General features: G+C 60.6%; 1 protein-coding gene across 2 annotated transcripts in view; it reads right to left on the bottom strand.

Moving 5' to 3' along the window:
* Nucleotides 1-578: 578 nt before the first annotated feature.
* Nucleotides 579-21299, bottom strand: part of SH3TC1 (SH3 domain and tetratricopeptide repeats 1) — a 38970-nt gene continuing 18249 nt past the window's right edge. For both annotated transcript variants that reach the window (XM_040237628.1, XM_040237629.1), the window contains 10 exons: nucleotides 21037-21113; nucleotides 19928-20123; nucleotides 17213-17346; nucleotides 14497-14541; nucleotides 10898-12562; nucleotides 7664-7844; nucleotides 6095-6368; nucleotides 5049-5199; nucleotides 3899-4095; nucleotides 579-918 (listed from right to left, as the gene is read on the bottom strand). In XM_040237628.1, coding sequence (XP_040093562.1) covers nucleotides 697-918; nucleotides 3899-4095; nucleotides 5049-5199; nucleotides 6095-6368; nucleotides 7664-7844; nucleotides 10898-12562; nucleotides 14497-14541; nucleotides 17213-17346; nucleotides 19928-20123; nucleotides 21037-21113 — 3142 coding nt within the window. In that variant the 3' untranslated portion in view covers nucleotides 579-696. The remainder of the gene's footprint in view (nucleotides 919-3898; nucleotides 4096-5048; nucleotides 5200-6094; nucleotides 6369-7663; nucleotides 7845-10897; nucleotides 12563-14496; nucleotides 14542-17212; nucleotides 17347-19927; nucleotides 20124-21036; nucleotides 21114-21299) is intronic.

Genomic DNA, 21299 nt, shown 5'->3' with positions numbered 1-21299 from the left:
AGCTGATCAGAAGCTGCAGGTGGGACTGGCCAGGCTGGGCCGGAGGACACCCAGGTGGGGCAATACTTGGAGCCCCTTCTTCTGTCTCCGTCACAGACAAGGGGCAGAGACGTTTGGGGTAGGTCCCTGCCCTCAGGTCCTAACGGGACACATGATGTGAGGCAGGCTAGCAGGCTGGCGCAGGGGTGAGTACACTGGACTCTGGCTCTCTGCCCCTTCCTACCGGCTGTATGGCTGCGGGCAATGCTCCTAACCTCTCCGTGCCTCCGTTTCTTCAGCCGTTCATCAGGAGACAGACAGTCCTAACCTCAAAGTGTGCTTCGAGCATTCAAAGCAGAGAGGCCCCAGTGCTGGACATTCGGGGAGGGTCTAGGGAAGAGAGAAGGTGCCTAGGGAATCCCACGACCCACAGCTGACTGGCTGGGAGGACCTGGCCTGGGATGGCTGGACCCCCAGTCCTACCTGCCCACACCCGAGGATGGGGTGCAGCAGCGGAACGGCCCCCTGGGGACAGGCCCTGATCCCCACATACTCCCCAGGAGGCAGTCCGGGGATGGGGGAGCCTGGGGACTCCAGAAGGCTTTCTGCAAAACACATTTATTGCTTCTTGGCCCCTTGACCACGTGCCTCCCTTTCCCAGGAAGCCAGCCCCCGAGACCCTGGGCCAGCCGGAGGCCGTGCCTGCAAGCACTGGGCTCAGGACGGAGGCCCAGGGACCAGGTGGCCCCGGCGGACGCTGAGCTCGGTGGCGAAGGCCCGCGCCTTCTGATAGAAGAAGAGGGACATCTCGCGGTCGAGGAGGGAGTGGTGGTAGACGGAGGCCAGGCGCGCGCAGAGCTTCATCTGGGCCCGCTTGCTGCCCAGGTCCATGGCTGCCGCCAGCGCCAGCTGGTAGTACCCGGCCGCGTCCAGCGGGTCCTGGGGACAGACAGCGAGTCACCGAGGGGACAGCACCTCGCCAGGGAGGGCGGCCTCCTCGGGGGAGCCTCTCCTTGGGCTAGGACTCCAGCCAGGGCAGTTCCAGGGCTGGGCCCGCGACAGTGCTCCAGGCGGGCAGGACACTTGCTCGCCCCAGACAGGCCAGCTTTGGCGCCTCTGGACAGGCCCTGCATGTTTCCCCCAGGGAGGAGCCCCCTGCTCCTCCCAGGGCTGCCTGAGACCGACCGGGCATCTACGGGGGCCTGGACTGCCATCCCGGTGGCCCTGGGACCCCCGGTCCCCACTTCCCGCCTTGGCCCTGGAACCGGGGCCTCAGACCTTGTAGTGCCTGGTCCCCTCCTCCTGGAAGCCTCTTTCCTGCTCACCCCCGGGGCCTCTGGAAGATAATCCATGGCTTCCCCTTGGGCTGAGCTGAGATCTGGGAGGCTGGGGTCTGAGAGGTCCCTGCAGGGCCACGTGGCCCAGGGTGGCCTGGCTTGACCCCCTGCAGCCCACACCCACGCTGATGCCAGCATGCCTGGCCTTTTGCACCAGGCCTGGTGCAAAGCGGCTCCAGGCGTCACCTCTCAGAATATCCCGCCACCCTGAGGGGGCATGACCCCCACCCCCTCCAGGACGTGGTCTCCCAGTTGAGACGCATCTTTGTCCTGGATGCACCATCGTCCCACGTCCCCTCACCCCTGCCAACTTCTGCCTCCCACCCCAGTCCCCACGCCACCCCCCCAGAGGTCACTCGCGGGCAGGCACTAAACCCAAACCTGCCTGTCCCCTCCTGCTCACAGGGGCTCCCCAGGACAGAGGACACAGACACCAGCCCTGGCTCATCACTGCCCCCGCACAGAACAAGAACCCAGAAGACAATGGAAGCAGGCGTGTGTAGCAGTCACTGTCCCCTGGCCAGGCGGGGGGACCGTGTGTGTGTGTGTGTGTGTGTGTGTGCTGCAGGGAAAGGGCAGGGAGCCAAACACAGCTGACTCTGGGCAACAAGAGGTGTGACTGGCCCTGACGCACAGGGAAGCTTGGCAGCTTGTGGGAGCCTGGGAAGCACCTCACTCAGCCTGGGGTGGGAGGGGAGGCTTCCTGGAGGAGGCGGCATCCCAACTAAATGGAAGGAACTGGCCAGAGTGGGTGGCGGAGGGGGGTGTGCATTCCTGTGCACATGTGTGTGTAGAAGCTGGTGGGTGGCAGGTCCAGGATTCACACCCACGTCTTTCCTAGTCCAGGGCTTGCTCCTTCTGCTATGACACAACACACACAGGCTAAAGAGAGTCGGTTGGTGAAGACGCCACAGCAGCCCCCACCTCCAGGGGTTCCCCCTTTCTCCACAGGGCCGCAGGGTCCCAGGTCCTGAAGCCCCAGCCCACTGCCCCTCATTCTGCCATAATCAGCTGCCCAAGCCTAGCCTAGTCTCCTCCCTGCCCTGTGGGGGCACCAGCTCCTGCTGCAGCAAAGCACTTGAAGAGCGAACCGCACAAATCCTGAGCAGCTCGGGGCCTGGACCTCGGGGGGAGGGGCTCAGCTGCAGAGGTCACCGCTGCCCCCAGAATCCCCCAGCTCCGGACACAGCAGTGGCTGCAGGGACGACTTATGGCCAGCAGGTGTCGCCAGTGCACAGTCAGGCCTGCCTAGTCAAGGGGCTGGGGGTTACCCGGGGCAGTAGGGGGTCTTCCAGGGCTGGCTCCAGCTCCTAACTGCTGCTGGTTGGGGAGGGGGAAGGGGAGAACTCAGCCCTGGGCTGGGGCACCCTCACTTCTCAACCAACACAGATCAGGGACGCCATGCAGGGGCAGGGCTAGACCCAGAGTAGGGGTGATGTCTGCCTGTATGGGGAGAGGGGAAGGGGCAATAGAAGAGACATCCACAGGCCCTTGTTTCATCCACTGCAGGGCTCACAGACGAACGGAAAAGTGGCCCCAGCTCCCACCACTGCAGCTCCGACAGGGCAGGGGCTCAGCCAGGGTGCTGGGTGTCCCTGCCGTAAAACCTGGGGCAACTCACGGCCCACCCGAGCCCCGGTTCCCCTCTCTGTGCAGCGAGATGATAAAGGGGACACGCCCTCTCCCCCAGTCCAGGATATGAGGATTCCGGGAAGGAAGAAAGGAGAGCTCTGCACAGACTGGCAGGCTTCCTGGAGGAGGTGTCAGGCTGTGGGCTGTGCCTTGCCACCGGAAAATGAAAGTGTTAGCTGCAACCCCATGGGCTGTAAGCCCTCTGTCCGTGAGGATCCTCCAGGCAAGAATACCAGAGTGCCCTCCTCCAGGGGGTCTGCCTGACCCAGGGATCGAACTGCATCTCTATTTTCTCCTGCACTGGCAGGCGGGTTCTTTACTGCTGGCACCACCTGGGAGGCCCACCTTGCAACATGGGTCTCTGGGAATAATGGTGACACTTCCCCCTGGCGGCTCAGCTGGTAAAGAAGCCGCCTGCAAGGCGGGAGACCTGGGTTTGATCCCTGGGTTGGGAGGATCCCCTGGAGAAAGGAAAGGCTTCCCATTCCAGTATTCTGGCCTGAAGAATTCCATGGATTGTGTAGTCCACGGGGTTGCAAAGAGTCGGACACGACTGAGTGACTTTCATTTTCTCGAACTCTCACTTTCCCCCACCCCAGAAATGTCTTTATCCACGTCCTACATTTTTTGTGGCTCACTTCTGCTGGGCAGTCAAGACACAGCTTTGCAGTCACCCCATCCAGAAGCCCCCCTACCCCCGGCCACCCAACTACACTCATTTCGCCCTTTACCCAGTGGCAGCTTCCCCCACTGACCCTGAGCTCTTGAGGGCAAGGCCTGACCCGCCTGGAAGCAAAGACGGTGTCCACTAGCCTTGCCTGCAGCTCACAGGGGGGCCCAGAGCTCCGAGGAGACCCCTGGGACTTGAGGAAGAGGACCGCAAGGCCTCCCTCAGAGCCGGGCGACGGCCCCCATGCCCCGCACCCGGCCCTGCCTGCACCCCTCTCAACCTTGAGGTCGTAGAAGATGATGTCGCCAAGTGCCAGGTACACTTTCACGTAGTACAGGGGCTCCTCGTCGAACTCCAGCGGCGAGGTGCAGAGCGACAGCGCCTTGAGGTAGAAGTGCTCCGCCAGCTCGCTGTGGCCCAGCCGGTGGTGCAGGGCGGCCAGCCGGTGACAGGCCACCCTCTGGTTCAGCCGGTCCCCTGGGGATGCCGAAGGGGGCGGATGCCATCTCACAGCCCCAGCCCGTCCCCTCCCGGCCCCGGACAGAAGTCCCACTCGTGCTAAGCCGCTTCAGTCGGGTCCGACTCTGCGGCCCCAGGGACCGTAGCCCACCAGGCTCCTCTGTCCACGGGACCCTCCAGGCAAGGAGACTGGAGTGGGCTGCCATGCCCTCCTCTTCCCATCTTTAAGGGGCACCTAGTGATGCCCGCTCTCCTGGCACCTCTGGGATGTGGCAAAGTCGTGGAGCAGGACACCCCCCAACCCAGGCCTGCACAGAGTCCCCTGGACAGGGAGCTTTGCTTACTGTTCTGACCGGGAGAACCCAGAAGCCCTGCAGTTTGTGCCTCTGCAGACACGACCTTTGGCCTCCCTGCTGTATCCTCAGCCGCCCTCCACCCCGGCCTCGGCAGGGAGTCACCAGATGAGGCTGCCTGCAAAATCCTCCCTCTTCTAGGGCGAGCTCTGCAGGGCCTGAAGGCCCCCCAAGGGGCACACCTACTGTGTGCTTGGCCCTGTCGGGCTCCTTGCCTCGGGGAAGACAGATGGCCTAGAAGAGCCGGGCATGGAGGCACAGGTCCCCTGAGAGGAGGACGGGGTTTCGCCGGCAGAGAGCAGCAGGGCCCACGGGCCAGTGGGGAGGGGAGGACAGGAGGGCATGGCAGGCAGAAAGGCACCAGGCGGCCCTGCCTGGCGTGTCCTGGAATGTCCGCGGTGCAGGGTGCCCCGGCTGGCCCCCTGGCCAGCAAGGGGCGCGGGGGCAGGGCGGGGGGCACAGAGCTGTTGATGTTCAGGCGGGACGGGACAGGTTCTCTGCCGCCCGTCTCAGCAGCCTGGCCCCAGGGCGGGAGAGAGGAGCCTGCGGGCCTGGGGAACTGAGGCCCTGCCTAGACCTCAGGGGTGGGGAGCCCTTGGGGTGGGGTGCGGGGCTCACCCAGGGTGAGGCTGAGCGCCAGGGCTGTGTGGGCGAACTCCAGGCCCTCCTGGGGCGTCTCCATCTCAGCCAGCAGCGCGGACAGCTTGTTGCAGAGCCGCAGCTCGGCCTCCCGGCTCCCCGTGGACACCGCCAGGGGCAGCGCCCGGTCCTGAGGGGACAGAGGGCAGGTCAGGCCTCCTCCTCCCACAACAGGCGGTCAGGCCCTTGCCCTCCTGAGGGACCCTGGGTCTGCCCCCGTGAGCCCCCTGGAGCTTCGCGTGCCAGGTCACTTCAGGCGTGTCTCTTCTGTGACTCCCTGGACTGTAGCCCGCCAGGCTCCTCCGTCCGTGGGATTCTCCGGCAAGAACGCTGGGGTGGGTTGCCACGCCCTCCTCCAGGGGACCTTCCGGCCCAGGGACTGAGCCCGCGTCTCCTAGTTCTCCTGCCCCGGCACTGGGAGGCGGGTGCGGTACCGCTAACGCCGCCTGGGAAAGCCTCCCTCCACACCACACCACCAGCTCTCAGCAGTGTGCCATCCCCAGGGCCCCTGGGGCATGAGCAAGGGCTGTGAGCCTGGCCCGTCAGACCAGCCTTGCTCCTCCTGGGTGCAGGGGGCCTGACCAGAGGGTCCAACACCCCCTGTGCACCAAAGAGGCTACTTTTATCTCTACCCTGGGGCCCAGCCTCATGCAAACTGGTCAGGCAGAGGCGGGGACGCCGCCCCCCCCGGGAGGCACATGCAGACTTGAGCCCTGGTCCCGGCGGCCCTCCGTCTGATGCGCTGTGTGCCCTTGGACCTGCCCCTGCGCCTCTCTGAGCCGGTTTCCTCCTCTGTGGAATGCGGGCAGGCCCTGCCTCCCAGGGTTGTGTGGATCTCTGGGAAGCGTGTCCTCCGACGGGCGTTTCTTGCTCTGTCCTGCCCAGGCTGGGGCTGGGGGTTGGGATGGTCTCTGACCAAACCACCCGGAAGCTGAGCCTGTGCGCGAGGTGGGGAGGTCCTGCACCCCAGGAGGGTCGCCCCTGAAGCCCACTCGCCTGGACCCTCGGGACGGGGCGGCGCTCACCCGGTAGAAGGACACTGCTTTCTCGCGCTCCCAGGCCCCGTTGAAGAAGATGTCTCCGGCCTCCTCGAAGAGCTGCAGCCCCAGGCCAGGGTCCCCCGTGTACAGGGCGGCGTCCTGCGCCGCCTGGATGTACAGGTCCACCAGCTCGCTCTGCCGCAGCACGTAATAGATCTTCCCCGCCTGCAGCCAGGCGAGCGCCTCCTTGTCCTTCTTCAGCAGGTCGATGAAAACCCCCAGGCTGCGCTTGGTGTACTCCAGGGCGGACCTGTAGGCCCTGGGGTTAGACAGAGGTGCGTGCTCAGAGCCGGCCTCCCGGGCCAGCTGCCCCCCTACGTGGAGGGGACTGGGTTCTCTCCGGGGGCCCGTCTGGCCACCCTGGACCTGGGGGTGTCGGGGGGCCAGGCCCAGAGCCTGCGCGTCCAGGCTGATGGGAGGCCGGGGCAACACACAGCTCTCATCCAGCAAAGGTGAGGAGGCCTTAGGGAGGGAAGCAGGCAACCCTGGGGCCTTAAGGAGTGAGCGGTTCATCTCTGCCCCCCCTGCACACACACAGGCCCACGTCACCTCCAGACACAGCAGGGATCGTGGCCTCTGGGCAGAAACGTAGAGCCCATCCAGGCCAAGGATTCTGACACGGACGGAGCGTCAGAACCCCCCAGGGGGCTGGTCAGACACAAATGGCAGAGCCTGGCTCCCGGAGCTGCTGGCTCAGAAGGTCTGGGCTGAGGCCTGCCACGCGCGTGAGCTCAGCTGCGTCCAGCTCTTTGCAGCCCCCATGGACTGTAGCCCGCCGGGCTCGCCTGTCCACGGGATTCTCCAGGCAAGAATGCTGGAGTGGGTCGCCATGCCCTTCTCCAGGGGACCTTCCCGACCCACGGATCAAACCTGCGTCTCCTCCATTGGCAAGCGGGTTCTTTACCACTGAGCCCCCTGGGAAGCCTAGGAATACACATCTCCCACCAGCACCCAGGTGGGGTGGGCCTGCTGACCCCGGGACCCCACTCTGAGGAGCCTTGATCAAGGTTGTGGGCCCATTGGTCCTGCTGTGAAACTGAGGCCCCAGGGTGAGAGGCATCCCTCCTGAGTCCCAGGGAATCCAGCCCCTTCTCTGCTCTCAAGGAGCCCCCACACTGGATGTGGTGTTATGAGACTCTGCCAGCCTGCCAGCTGTGTGGCCCAGCTATCTGTTCCCCACCCCCGGGCAGGACGCTCCGGGTGGGCTTCACAGGGGACCCCGAAACCCTGCTCTGGGGAAGCAAGCGGGACAGTCACTGTCTCCTGTGGACTAGGACCCTCCAGGCACACACGGTCGCCGTCCTCACATGTCAGGGGACAAACAAGGACCAGACCGCGTGGCCTAGTGCTGGGCCAGCGAGAAAACACTCAGGGCAGGCTGGGGCCAGCTTCTAGAAGCTACCACGGCAGGGAGGATGACTCAGAAACACATGCTTCACCCCTGCCCTTGGGGACAAGACAGAGCTTGCTGGCTCAGTGCCCGACTGCCACTAAGGACAGAGGGATGTCCTGGGATGGCGTCCGCACCCTCCCCGCCCTGGGGCCGGCCCTCACCGCTCGGTGCCCAGGGACAGGTAGAGCTGGCTTATGGCCTCCAGGAGCTGCCCCTCCAGCACCTTGTCGTTCGCCCTGCGGGCCAGCGAGAGCTGGAACTCGTGGTAGACGACGCACCGGGCCTCGTTGGGCGCGACCGTGCCGTAGAAGTGACAGAGCCGCTGGACGGCGAGCAGCTGGCCTGGCGGGAGACGGAAGGGAGAGGCCCTGTCAGGCACTGCAGCAACCTTCCAGGGCCCGCAGCCCCTATGCGCGCCCGCCTCTGTGAGCTGGGGTTGCTCCACGTGGGGACAGGCTGCGTGTCTGGCTTGAGGTCACACAGCCGGCCAGCAGCCGGGACGGGGCCAGGCAGGGCACGTCACAGACGCTCAAGGGACAGTGCTGGTCACTGGAGAACTCCCAGGCTGGGCGGTCCTGACTGGGCTCCCCTGATGGACCGGGACATATTTCCGCTTCACAAAGCTCCTCCCAGACAGACAGGGGCTGCCTGTGAGCATGCTCAGCGGCTCAGTCGTGTCCGACTCTGCAGCCCCATGGACGGCAGCCCAGCAGGCTCCTCTGTCCATGAGATTCGCCAGGCAAGAACACTGGAGTGGGTTGCCATTTCCTCCTCCAGGGGGTCTTCCTGCCCCAGGGCTCAAATCCATGTCTCCCGCATCGGCAGGCAGGTTCTTTACCAACGTGGCTGCCAGGGAAGCCTGAACAGGGGCTAAGCTCCCACCAAGTGGATCACCAGCATCCCGGCGAGGCAGACCGGCAAGCTGAGTCCAAAGCTGGAGCAAAGGGCACGCAGTGGAGACGGGATTCAAATCCGGCTCCCGCATTCCACAGCCAATGCTCCTTCGTGAAGCCGGGCTCAGAGCCCACAGCCTTACTCACCTGTTCTAAAGCCAGAGGAATGGAACCAATTGGGAACTTGCACTATTGAAAATGACCCGGTGGTGAACAAGCCAAGAGAAGACTTGAATGACACCGTGAACCAACCAGACCTAACAGAGCGCAGAGCACACCCCCAACAACAGCAGAGCACGGCGTCCTCCACGTGCCCATGGACATTCTCCAGGACAGACTGGAGGCTGCCTCTGAGAACCGTCCTCCGTAAACATAAAGGGCCAAAAGCATAGAAGGCATATCTTCCAGGAGCAATGAACGAAATCAGAAATCAATAACACAAAGGAGTTAGGAACATTCGCGTATCTGTAGAAATGGAGAGCGCATTCCTAGATCACTGGGCTTCCCTTGTAGCTCAGTCGGTAAAGAATCTGCCAGCAACACAGAGACCTGGGTTTGATTCCTGGGTCGGAAGGATCCCCTGGAGAAGGAAATGGCAACCCACTCCAGTATTCTTGCCTGGAGAATCCCATGGACAGAGGAGCCTGGCAGGCTACAGTCCATGGGGTCGGTCACAAGAGTCAGACACGACTGAGCAGCTAAACCACCACCACCAAATCACCAGCGGGTCAAAGAGAGAAACTTCCTTCGTGGTCCAGTGGTTAAGACTCTGCACTCCCAACACAGGGGACCTGGGTTCAATCCTTGGTCAGGGATCTAAGTCCTGCATGCTGCAACTAAGATTTTGTATGTTGCAACTAAGACCGGCTCAATCAAATAGCTAAGTATTTTGAAAGATAAACAACCAAAAAAGAATAAAAATTTCAAATCAAAAACCTAAAGTTCACCCTTAAGAAACTAGAAAAAGTTAACTCGATCCAAGGCAAGCAAAAGAAAGGAAAAATCAAAGTTGAAGAGGAGATGATAAAATAATAAAGTAGAGAATAGAAAAATAAAGAACAATGAAACCAAATCACAGTTCTTTGAAAAGGTTAACAAAAGTGACAAAATTTTAGCCAGACTGACCAAGAAAAGAAAGGAGGTAGCTGGAGATGACTAAAACCAGGAAGGATAGATGGGACATCACCACGGATCTCACGGGAAAAAAAAGGGGAAGCCGTGAGCGACTGTACGCCAACACATGAGACCATCTAAATGAAGTGAACCCTAGAAAGACAGAAACTAGTGAAATGCACTCATGAAAGCAGAACCAGTGCGAGGGTGGGCGACCCTGGGGGTCAGCACTGCCCTCAGTCCCCTCCCCGTTCCGTATGGCGGAGGGGCAGACCCCCTGACCCCCTGGAGGACCTCCTGGGTCCCCCAGCTGTGCACTCCCAAGTCTGAGTCCCCCAGTGCCTGGGTTGGGGGTGTGGGGGCATCACAGAAGGTTTCTGAGAGGCCAGTGGGGGGCCATGTGCCCTTGCTGACCACCGCCTGAACCTGCCCAAGGCTGCAGGGCAGGTCGGGGGACCCAGCTCCTGGCTCCTCCTGGAGGTCCAGGGGATTCCCCTTCCAGCCTCACTGAACAGAGTCTACAACCCTCAGTAGCGCCCCAGTGCTCTGAGGAAAATGCCAAACCACAGCCTGGGGTCTTGGGCCCCTGCCTAGCTTCCCACCTGAGGCTCCCACCACCCATCACCTGAGCCACTCACTCCAAACTTGGCACCGCCCTGCAGGGCCCAGTCACTCACCCCAGGGCCTTGGCACAGGCTGCTGTGCCTCCTGCCAGGCCCCCTCCCGTACTTGGCTAAAGTCTTCTCATCCCTCGGGTCCCAGACTAAACAGCCGGCCCCCTACCAGCTGGGGCCTGGAGCCGCCCCACCACCAAGCTGAGCACCTGCTTCTGTGGCGCTCGTGGCCCGAGGATCGGTTTCCTGTGGCTTGGCCACAGCCCCCGTGAGGGCCACTTGGGCGTGTTTGCTGGTGGACCCCCGCCCAGAGCCTGCCACTTGCAGCAGCTGCCTTTGGATGAGGCAGCTGCCCCGCATGCTCTGGGCCGGGGAGGTGTCTGAGGTGCCCAGCTGTTGGGAGACACTAAGCACACAGCGCCAGCAAAGCAACCAGTATGCAAGGCCCACATGGCCACTTTGGCTTGGCTGCCCCTCTGCCTGGCCTGGGCTGCGTCTGGGGTCACCCCCTCCCTGTCTGCCTGAGACTGCCAGGATTCCCGGCCTCGGGACTTTCAGTGCAGAAAGCAGGATGGTCCCAGGCAACTCGGGATGAGCTGGTTGCCATGGGGACATCTGGCCCAACATGGGGCACCTCAAAACACACGCTGGTTCCCACCACTCGGCATTCTCGGTGGAGAAGCGACCGCTTGCCTCTGATTTGCAACCCCCAGGACGCTCTGAAGAGAAATGCAAAGAGCCCTGCTTCCCAGGCAGCCCGCCTGCCGACACTCACTCTCCCAGTGGTCCGTCCCCACGGCAACCAGAAAGGCCCATTCGTAGTAGCACTTGGCCCGCCGGGCGAGCGCCCTGCGGGTGCACAGGTCCCCCAGCCGTAGCAGCACCCGGGTGAAGTCCGGGCCACCTTCCCTGCCAGGCAGCCGCGAGAAGAGCTTCACGGCCTCCAGGAGGTAGTGCTGGGCCAGCCCGCCAGCGCCGGCCTGCAGACACAGGGCCCCGAAGTTGGCCAGGACCACCGCCTCATTCCGTGGACGGCCCAGGCACCGGGCCACCCTCAGAGCGCGGTAGTAGCCCTCGGCCGCCCGCCGGGTCCTGCCGGTCCTCTTCAGGGCGACGGCCCTCATGTTGGCGATCAGGCCCTCCTGGTCCGGGGTGGCCACCGCCGCCTCCAGGAGGGCCTCCAGGATGCCCAGGGCTGCCGGGCTCTGCCTGTGAAGGACGTGCAGCCAGGCCAGGGCTACCAGGCGGTCCACGATGGTGCGGCCGCCCAGCCGGGCGTCTGTCTCCACGGCCTGCGCCATGAAGGCGATGGCCCTGCCCTGCCACCCGTGCTCGCTGTACAGCTGGGCCAGGCTGGCGTAGACGGGGCCACGTAGCGCCCGCCCGGAGCTGGAGGCCGGGGAGGCCAGCGCCCACCGGAGGTAGTGAGCGAGCTGGGCGGGCAGGACGGGGAGCCGCGGGCTGTTCTGCAGGACCAGGGCCGCGCTCCGGAGTGCGCTGCGCAGCGAGCCCTGTGCCCGCAGCGAGGCCGCCCTGAGGCAGCTCAGCGCCAGGTGTGGCAGGCACCTTTGGCCGTAGATGCCTGCCAGCAGCAGGTAGCAGTCCATGGGCCAGGAGGCGCCCGGGGTCCCCACCGTCCCGGGGAGCAGCAGCAGCAGCCTCTCCAGGAAGGGCAGGGCCTCCTCCGGCTGCTTGAGGCAGGTGTGGTGCTTGGCCAGCAAGAAGCAGGCCCGGGCCTCGGCCTGTGGGCTGCGGCTGCCGATGGCCCTCCGCAGGGCCAGGGTCAGGAGGCCAGAGTCAGCCTCAGAGCTGCTGCCGTGGCCGGGCGTTCCCAGGAGCAGGGCCAAGGCCTTGGGCACCACCTGTGCGCACTTCTCCTTGCTCTTCTGCCGCAGGTGGACCGAGGCCAGGCTGGTGTACACGGCCGCCACCAGAACCAGGTCCCCGAAGCGGCCCCCAAGCACCCCCAGGGCTTCCTCGAAGTACACGCGGGCCTGAGACAGCTTCAGCTGCCGCACGCACAGCCGTCCCAGCAGGAAGCAGAGCCTGGCCAGGGCCATGGGCAGCCCGGCTTTTTTGGCCACCCCGCGGGCCTCGGCCAGCCGCCTGACCAGCTCCTCCTCGTCGGTGAAGCCGCCGAACACGCCGCTCAGCGCGGGCGGGGAGAGGTCGTACAGGCCCTGGAAACCGGCCTGGAACCCGGGTGCGTCCAGGAACAGCAGCTGCGAGCCCAGGGCCTCTGGGTCGGCCCAGTCATCTCCTACATCCAGGCAGGAGGGCTCCTCGGTGTCCAGCAGGCCTGCACCACTGGACGCCCTGTGGACACTGGGGGACCCTGGTTCCTCGGGGCAGCCCTGGCAGGACTTGCATTGTTCTAGAACATTCTTCACCATCTGCAGGATCTCCTGTGGCTCTGGGTTCAGGCAAGGCGGGGACGTTTCTGCAAATGACCAAAATGCCCAGATGGGTGAGAGTGGGATCTGAGTCCAGGCAGGCCCAGGGTCATCCCTCCCCTGGCGGCAACATCCCTGTCACCTCCCCCATAAGGCTGCCCTGGGCATCTGAGGTGCCGTGGACTGCTGGGCACACTGCAGGGCTGTAGGGGTGACTTTCCGGGAGGACATGGAGGAGGTTAGCCAAGCTTCTACCAACTAACGTGCCTCACCGTAGTCCTCTCCTCTCAGCCACGTGCAGGAACCCCCAAGACATCAAGCTGTAGCCAACCAGAGCTACTGACCAGCGTGAGCTCCAAAGTGCCCTCAGAACTGACAGTGGAGTCTGTGTCCACCTGCCGGGCCCTCGCATGGGGACCCCTCTGATGGGAAACTGGGAAACACGGCTCCCAGACCCCGGGGTCCCGCTCATCTGGGCTGGTTTGGGAATCTGGTTACTAAAGGGTTAAAAACAACTGAAGAGTCTGGGGACAGGAGCTGCCCACGCCTGCCTTGCCTGCCAAGGGCCTGTTGGCCTTGGATGGACCCAGCACCTAAAGGCATGTTCAGGCTTGAGGAGCAAACAAGCTATATTTCCTGTTGGGAAAACACGGGCCTTGAAGGGGAATTTGGAAGGAAAGAAGCGGGAGGTAAAGACTCTTCTGTTTCAAGTTCGCTTGTAAAAAGTGTGTTCAAAGCTATTAGTCTGTAAAGGCTAGGAATTTAAAAAAAAAAAAAAATCCAGTTGAGCAGCGAACGTAAAACTCGACCGTGTACTTGATTGGCTAAAAAACGCCCCGTCCAGCGGAGGCGCATGGTCTCCCCGGGGCGTCTTCCTCTATTATCCCTGTTACCCTGCCCCTGACAGCTGAGGTCCTCCCGAAGGCAGCCTGCAGAAATCCAGGAGTGGGGAGGGCCCTGGGATAGCCCTGGGACCCAGGGGCTGCTTCCGGCCCTCCTTCCAAGGGCCCTTCCATGTTTGCGCATGGATGGGTCCCATTCCCAGGAAATCTCAAAGGGTCCTCGGCTCGTGCATCCCCAGGCTATCCCTGAAGCAGACCCTCTGCTGTGGTGGAGATGCAGGCGTGGGAAAGAGCAGGGACTTTTCCAACATAAGCCTCCACAGTAACGCCCTCTCCATCCACTGCACTCCTCCAAGCAGCACATGGGGAAAGTCAGCTGCTTTGGGTTAAATGAAAGAAAACCAGGGACTTCCTGGTGGTCCAGTGGCTAAGTCTCGGCATTCCAAATACAGGGGGCCTGGGTTCACTCCCTGGTCAGGGAACGAGCTCCCACATGCCCCAACTAAGAGTTTGCAAGCTACAACTAAAACCTGGTGCAGCCAAGAAAGAAAGAAAGAAACCCAGAGTCAGGCATAAGCTCATCCCTTAAGGCTCAGAATCCGCCTGCAGTGCGGGAGGCCTGGGTTCGATCCCTGGGTTCAGAAGATCCCCTGGAGGAGGGAAAGGCTACCCACTCGTCCAGTATTCTTGGGCTTCCCTGGTGGCCGAACTAGTAAAGAATCAGCTTACGATGTGGGAGACCTGGGTTCCATCCCTGGGTTGGGAAGATCCCCTGGAGAAGGGAAAGGTTCCCCACTCCAGTAATCTGGTCTGGAGAATCCCGTGGACTCCGTAGTCCATGGGGTCACAAAGAGCCGGACACGGCTGAGCAACTTTTTCCCTTTCAGGCAACGGCAGGGATGTGCTTCTTTGCTGGGGACAGTGCAGCGGGCCAGGCTATGGGCCAGGCAGTGGAGAGGTCCCCCCACCTACACGGGGGACAGTGCGGGGGGAGCCTCACCTCCGCTTCACCCAGCCTCCCCCCAAGGCCAGACTGCATGTCACCAGCCCTTCCCCACAGAGTGAGCTCCGTGGCCCGCTCCACCCCGAGCCCCAGCCCCACACCCCAAGGGCTCCCAGGCCATGTAGGAAGGACGTACCTTGTTCCTCCTGCTGCTGCTGCGTCTCAGCTTCTTCTGACGTGTCTGAAAAGTCAGAGAGAAGGCCGGCATCACCCTGGGACCAGTGCCCTCTGGGTTGCGGCTGAGTTGGGGGGCAGCTCTAGGACGGTAACACCCCTGATACCAGCGCTGAGCGGGACACGGTCCAGCCTGAGGCAGGGGGCGTCAGCCAAGAAGCCGCATCCTCCAGGATGCACCCCCCGCCCCTGCAGGGCTCCACCCCCGCCAAGAGGCAGCCTCCTCCTGCTGCCCGCTCTCTGGGAGCAGGGGATGCGCTCCCCTGATGCCGCCGGCTCGCCCTAGGGCTGGGTGGCAGAGCTGGACTTGCACACCCCTCACCCTACCACCAGCACTCTCCCACGCCTCAGCCCCCACCTCCTGGCTGCCATGGAGACCAAGTGAGAGAAAGCGCTGCATAAGGACAGGGGGGTGTGAAGTGCTGTCAACCGCGCGGCATCCAGCGGAGAGGACCCCACCGCAGCAAGCGAGGCCCCCCACACGGCTCCCTAAGCAGGGAAGAAACCGTGGGCCAGGCTGGCTGAGTGAGGGCAGATCCGCTGAGGCCTCAGTTCTCATTTGATTTGTATGCGGAGTGACTCATGTGAAACGCTAGGCTGGGTGACTCACAAGCTGGAATCAAGATGGCCGGAAATATCAGCAACCTCAGATACGCAGATAGTACCACTCTAATGGCAGAAAGCGAAGAGGAACTAAAGAGCTTCTTGATGAGGGTGAAAGAGGAGAGTGAAAAAGCTGGCTTAGAACTCAACATTCAAAAAACGAAGATCATAGCCTCCAGTCCAAATACTTAGTGGCAAATAGAACGGGAAAAAGCGGAAACAGTGACAGACTTTATTGTCTTGGGCTCCAGAATCACTGCAGATGGTGACTGCAGCCATGAAATTAAAAGACGCTTGCTCCTTGAAAGAAAAGCAATGGCAACTTAGACAGCATATTAAAAAGCAGAGACATTAGTTTGCCGACAAAGATCGATCTAGGCAAAGTGATGGTTTTTCCAGTAGTCATGTATGGATGTGAGAGCTGGACCATAAAGAAGGCTGAGTGCCAAAGAATTAATGCTTTTGAATTCTGGTGCTGGAGAAAACTCTTGAGAGTCCCTTGGACAGCAAGGAGATCAAACTAGTCAATCCTAAAGAAAATCAACCCTAACTATTCATTGGAAGGACTGATGTTGAAGCTGAGACTCCAGTACTTTGGCCACTTGATGTGAACAGCCGACTCACTGGAAAAGACCCTGATGCTGAGGGCAGGAGGAGAAGGGAATGACCGAGGATGAGATGGTTGGATGGCATCACCGACTCAATGGATATGAGTTTGTGCAAACTCAGGGTGATAGTGAAGGACAGGTGGGCCTGGCGTGCTGCAGTCCATGGGGTGGCAGAGAGTGAGACATGACTCAGCAACTGAACAACAAAGGAAGAGAAATCCATTAGTTTAATCCTGACATTGGTGAGAAAGATCTTATAACACGTGTCAGGAGGCAAGCAGGAAAGACATGTGTGTGTACGTGTGTGTACGTGTGTGTGCATGTGTGTGAGTGTGTGTGTGCGCGTGTGTACATGTGTGTGTGCACAAGTGTGGGTGTGTGGCTATATGTGTGAGTGCACATGTATTCACATGAGCGTGTACACATGGACACATACACGTATGTAGGTGTGTGTTTGGGTGTGTCTGTGTGTACTCGTGTGTATGCATGCGCACGTGTACACGTATCTGAGGGGATGTGTCCAAACGTGTGCATTTATTTCCTCCCGCAGAAGGAACAGATGAGCTGAAACGTTGCATCCCCAGGGCCCAGGGAGTGGCGGGTAGGCCTGTCCCACACCGTCCCCTCTGCCCATGACCTCCAGCTGTGGCTGCCGAATCGCCGCCTCTCTCTACTGTTCATACCACAGTCCTAGGCCCCCTTGCTTCCCCAGTCCCCGCGGAGCAGGCAGTCTTAGGCTGGTGCCTAGAGTCAGTGGAGAAGCGGCTCAGCTGAGACCCGTCCCTGGGGCAGCTGGGAGGCTCAGGCCCCACTTGCCTGCATCTCCCAGCCCCTTACCTGCCCCTTCTCTCTGTCTCTCCTGTCACCCCCCCCCACCTTCCCTGAAGGCAGTGCCAGCATCTGTCTGGCCACGTGTAAGTGCCCAGGGGCTGGCATTCAATACTGTGAATGATGGAGGAGGAAGAAGATTCCTTAAGGGCAGTGGGATGGGGTTGCCACCACGAACAGTGGACGAAGCCGGAGCTGTGCCGCACTCTGCAGAGTGGACAGTCCAGCCTCGCAGAGCAGTGCGGACGGAACAGGGCTGAGGGGTGTCAGCCGGGGGCAAGCTCTGCACCCTTCATGGCCTTTCCGGGAATCTGCCCTAAGAACACTGTTCTAAATCACAGTCTGTAGGGCACTTCCCTCTGGCTCAGACGGTAAAGAATCTGCCTGCAGTGCCAGAGACCCAAGTTCCATGCTCAGGTCGGGAAGATTCCCTGGAGGAGGGTGTGGCAACCCTCCAGTATTCTCGCCTGGAGAATCCCATGGACAGAGGGGCTGGCGGGCTGCAGTCCACGGGGGTCACAAAGAGTCAGACACGACTGAGTAACGAAACAGACAAGGCACAGCCCGCTGCAGGTCCTGAGAGGTCCCCGGGGCCATCCTGAGGGGTGGGAGGAGCACCCCCAGGTCTCCCCCACCTACCCAGGCTGTACACCGTGCAGACATTCGTGCTGGACGTCCTTCTCAGCAGCTGCCTGGCCTCCTCCTCAGAAAAGCGTCCTTCACGGCTAAAGAAAGACCTTTCTTCTTCACTGAGAAAAATCACATTTTCCAAGCTGGAAAAAATAAACTGCATGTTAGACCGCACGTTTCCGAGTACACATTTCATATGAAGACCCTTTTCCCTCCCTCACTTGGCAGATAACCCCTGCCCAGTGATGGAGACCTGAAGATGAAAACAAAATAGATCCCGCCCTCAAGGATGCTTGATCGGGCCAGAGGCAGACACCCAGGAGCAGGAAAGGCTGTGACAGATGCAGCTGATCACAGTTTCTGGAAGAGGTGCTCCTGAGCAGCCTTCAAAACCCCACCTTAAATGCCCCTTCCCCTGTGAGACAGGCCATGACAGCTGCAGGCAGACGCGATCCCTCCACACTGCAATCTCTCAGAACTCCTTACACAACACGGGTACCCAGCACACGTGTACTCAGAAAAGTCAGGCAGAGGAAAAACAGGAAGGAACAAAGGGAGGGAGGGAGTAGGGGGAGGCAACTTCTGCTTACGGAACTAAATTAACAGCAAAATATGAGACTTTCAAATGGAGTTCGAAACTTAAGAGGGAGCTATTATGAGAAGTTAAAGAAACCCTTAGGGTAGATTATGACACGTTGGACATAATAAGCCTGTATTCCTCAAAAAAGTGTCCTAAAGGACAAAGAGACCAAGGAACTGTCTCAGATCAAAGAGATGAGACTCAAGAGATAGACAGGTGATAATATGGGGTCTGGAATTTTCTTTGGCTAAAGAGGGGATCACTGGGAAAATTAGTAGGATCTAAGATCTGTGGAAAACAATTCTATCAGTGTTAGTTTCCTGATTTTGACAGTTGTACTGCGGTCATGCAAGCGATGTTCTGGTTTCAGGAAACACACTGCATTATTTAGGGGTAAAGGAACATCGTGTTTGCAATTGACTCCCAAAGAATTTAGAAGAAAAAAAATGAAGTAAAAAACAAACAGGAGAAAGTAGGCATCATAACATGTTAACATTTGGGCAAACTGGGTGAAGGACACAGAGGAATTTTACACTCTTTTCGCAACTTTTCCTTAAGCCCGAAATTATAACAAAATAAAAGAAATAAAGAATAGCCACCAGAATGTTCATTAAACAAAAGGTAAAAGACCCAGATCTGGCATAGGAAAGACGTTTAGAAAGTACTTTTGAGTAAATGAGAGGAGTTGTTGGCGCTTCTCTGGTTGTAAATAGGATCAATGACACTGGGCCCCGTCAACCTTCTGGGTGAAGGGAGGGCAACAGACCAGCTCAGACCCACAGCAATTGCAGCGCAGACCCTTGGCAAGCTCAGGACATGTCTAAGTCACATGGGGCCCAGCTGTCTGTTGAGACGTTGCGGTCTCCCCAGAGACGGTGGCAACCGTCTTGTGCTGGGAGTTCTACCAAGCAGGGCACGTGGAAAGCCCATCAGTGCTGGTGAAGTCTGAGATGAAGCCTTGGGGAACTAAGGTCTGGTTTCATCAGCATCGGAGCCCAGCCCAGCTTCAACCTGCTTCTGATGAGCGGGCAGAAGAGGCTCTGGAGCAGACAGACCCTTGAGTTAGAGAACAGAGCAACTGGTAGGACGTGTCGTGATGGCAGAGTGACAACCGAGACTTGGTCTTGGAGGCTCAGGTTTGTCCGAGGCGCCAGACAAGAATGAAACAGGATATTAGGGCTAATGGGGCGCTAGGGACAAACATCTCGTGATGGACCCAGGGGCAGCTTCTGGACCAATAACAGGTCTTTTCTACACACTGACTCCTGGGTACTGACGTCTTAACAAAAGCCCAAGAACATACCTATGCTGCTGACCACTCTCTAAAGGTCACCTCCCTCCTCCTCTGTGCTGCCTAGGGCCAGGTGGTGGGGACCTGGAGGTGACTGGATGGGCCTGGCTGAGAATTCCCCAGATGGGGTGGGGAGGCTTGCACGAGGAAGGAAGCACAGCCAGGAAGGGTGCCGCCCCCCGCCCACCCCCCAGGGATGGCAGACAAGACTAGGGGCCAGTGGATGGTCAGAGCAGTGGCCCCTGAAATGTGGGTCAGCAAGGCCTGGGTCTCAGGGGGCCTTGAAGGTCAGATCCAGAGCTTCAAAGGGCTTTACGAAGGGGAGTGGAGGGTGTACTGGGTTGAATAGTGTCCTCACTTCTCCCAAATCCATGTCTATCTGGACCCTCAGAAGCTAACCTTATTTGGAAATAAGACCATTTTAGACAGGATCCAGTCAAGGATGCTGGTGTGAAGAGGTGATCCTGGGTTTTCCTTACGAGAAACAGGAGACAGGACCCAAGCAAGAAGAGAGAGAGGCATGGGGTGATGCGGCCACAGGCCCAGGGCCGCCTGGAGCCACAGGAGCTGGGGGAGGTGGGGAGGGTCCCCCCGGGCCCTGAGGGGCAGGAACGCCGCCAGCACCGTGATTTTCACGTCTGGCCTCCAGTCCGTTGTTTCAAGCCCTCAACTTTGTGCCACTGGTCCCACAGCCCCGGGACACCCGTGCACATGGACCCCTGTGCGTCTCAGGGGCAGCGCCGGCTGACCTTGGGGGAAGGGCAGGAGAGGGTCCAGACAGGAAGCTAGAGCCGGGCCCCGGGGACAGAGGTGAGGGTGATGAGGAGGAAGGGGCAGGGTCTCAGCCACTCACTCAGACGCCTGGCCCTGCACACTGATGAGGCTCGTCCGCACAAACCCGACCTGGCCGGAGGCCGCGTGCCGGCCCAGGCACCAGGGCAGGCCGGGCACCTGAGCACCCAGGATCTCGATGCGGTCGCCGCTTCGGAAAGTCATCTCTTCGGGCCCTGAGCCCTGGCAGTCCGCTACGGCCAAGGCCGGGCCTATGGCTGCGGGAAGGAGGCCACACATGCTCAGTGCAGGGAGGCAGGACCGGGAGGGCCTGGGTGGGCCAACAGGCGGCCCTTGAGCACACCATTGGTGTCCCTAGCCAGTGAGCTTGCGGCTATGCTGAGAACTGACCCAGCACCCGGCCAGGGTCGTGAGACTGCAGGGCTGGGTGTCCACGCAGTCCTGGGAGGTGGTGCCTTATCCCTACCCTGAGCATGAGGCCTGGAGATGCTGATCAACTTGGCCCAGGGTCCACTCGGGGCAAACCCAGCTGAAAATGTTCACTTAACAGGGCCACAGGCCAGGCAGACACCAGTCAGTCTGGGTCAGATCAAACACGCTGGGCCTGATGGTGGCTCAGATGGTAAAGAATCAGCCTGCAATGCGGGAGACCCGGGTTTGATCCCTGTGTCGGGAAGACCCCCTAGAGGAGGGCATGGCTACCCACTCCAGTATTCTTGCCTGGAGAATCCCACGGACAGAGGGGACTGGTGGATTGCAATTCATGGGGTCTCAAAGAATCAGACATGATTGAATGACTAACACACAAAGGGGCCAGGCTGTTTTTTCCAAAGAAGACCCCTGCCCGCCCCACCCCCATGGTCTGAGGGTCCTCCTAGGGGTCTGATGCGGCACCAGCAAGAAAGCAGAGGCCTCGAGGGTGCTGGTGGAACGGGGCGTTGCTCAGTAGAGGCAGAGCAGCCGGGGACCCTGGCCTGGCCTCCCTGGGCGCTGTGTGAGTCTGGGCCAGCCAGTGGACCTCTCTGAGCCTCCTTACATCTCGGGAGAGGATCCGAGCTACCTTTTCTGGCTTGGGGCGGACTCAGGGGAGCCAGAAGCTTCTGGAATGCAGGTGCCTGCCCGCCTCAGCCCTCTCTCCCTCAGGGGAGGAGGACCAAGAGAAGCACTCACCCATCCGCTGGGCGTCCGGCGCCATGGGTCCCCCCAGGGGGTTGCTGACGGGGTCCTTGGGGACCCTGAGAGCCCACCTGGAGCGGGGTGAGAGGGGGCTTCAGATCCGGGGTTGGTTAGAGCCGTGTGCAGACCGCTCAGCGCACAGCCACAGGGCCTGAGCAAAGCCCACCACTTGCTCCTACCGCACAGACACTGCCCCCAACACACACCACACACACATACCTGCACACTGACACACACCACACACACACACACACACA

The sequence above is a fragment of the Oryx dammah genome, unplaced genomic scaffold (assembly GCF_014754425.2).
Source record: "Oryx dammah isolate SB20612 unplaced genomic scaffold, SCBI_Odam_1.1 HiC_scaffold_3, whole genome shotgun sequence".
NCBI classification, from domain to species: domain Eukaryota; kingdom Metazoa; phylum Chordata; class Mammalia; order Artiodactyla; family Bovidae; genus Oryx; species Oryx dammah.
Note: the sequence above shows the minus strand (reverse complement) of the source record. Positions and strands in the feature narration are given on the sequence as shown.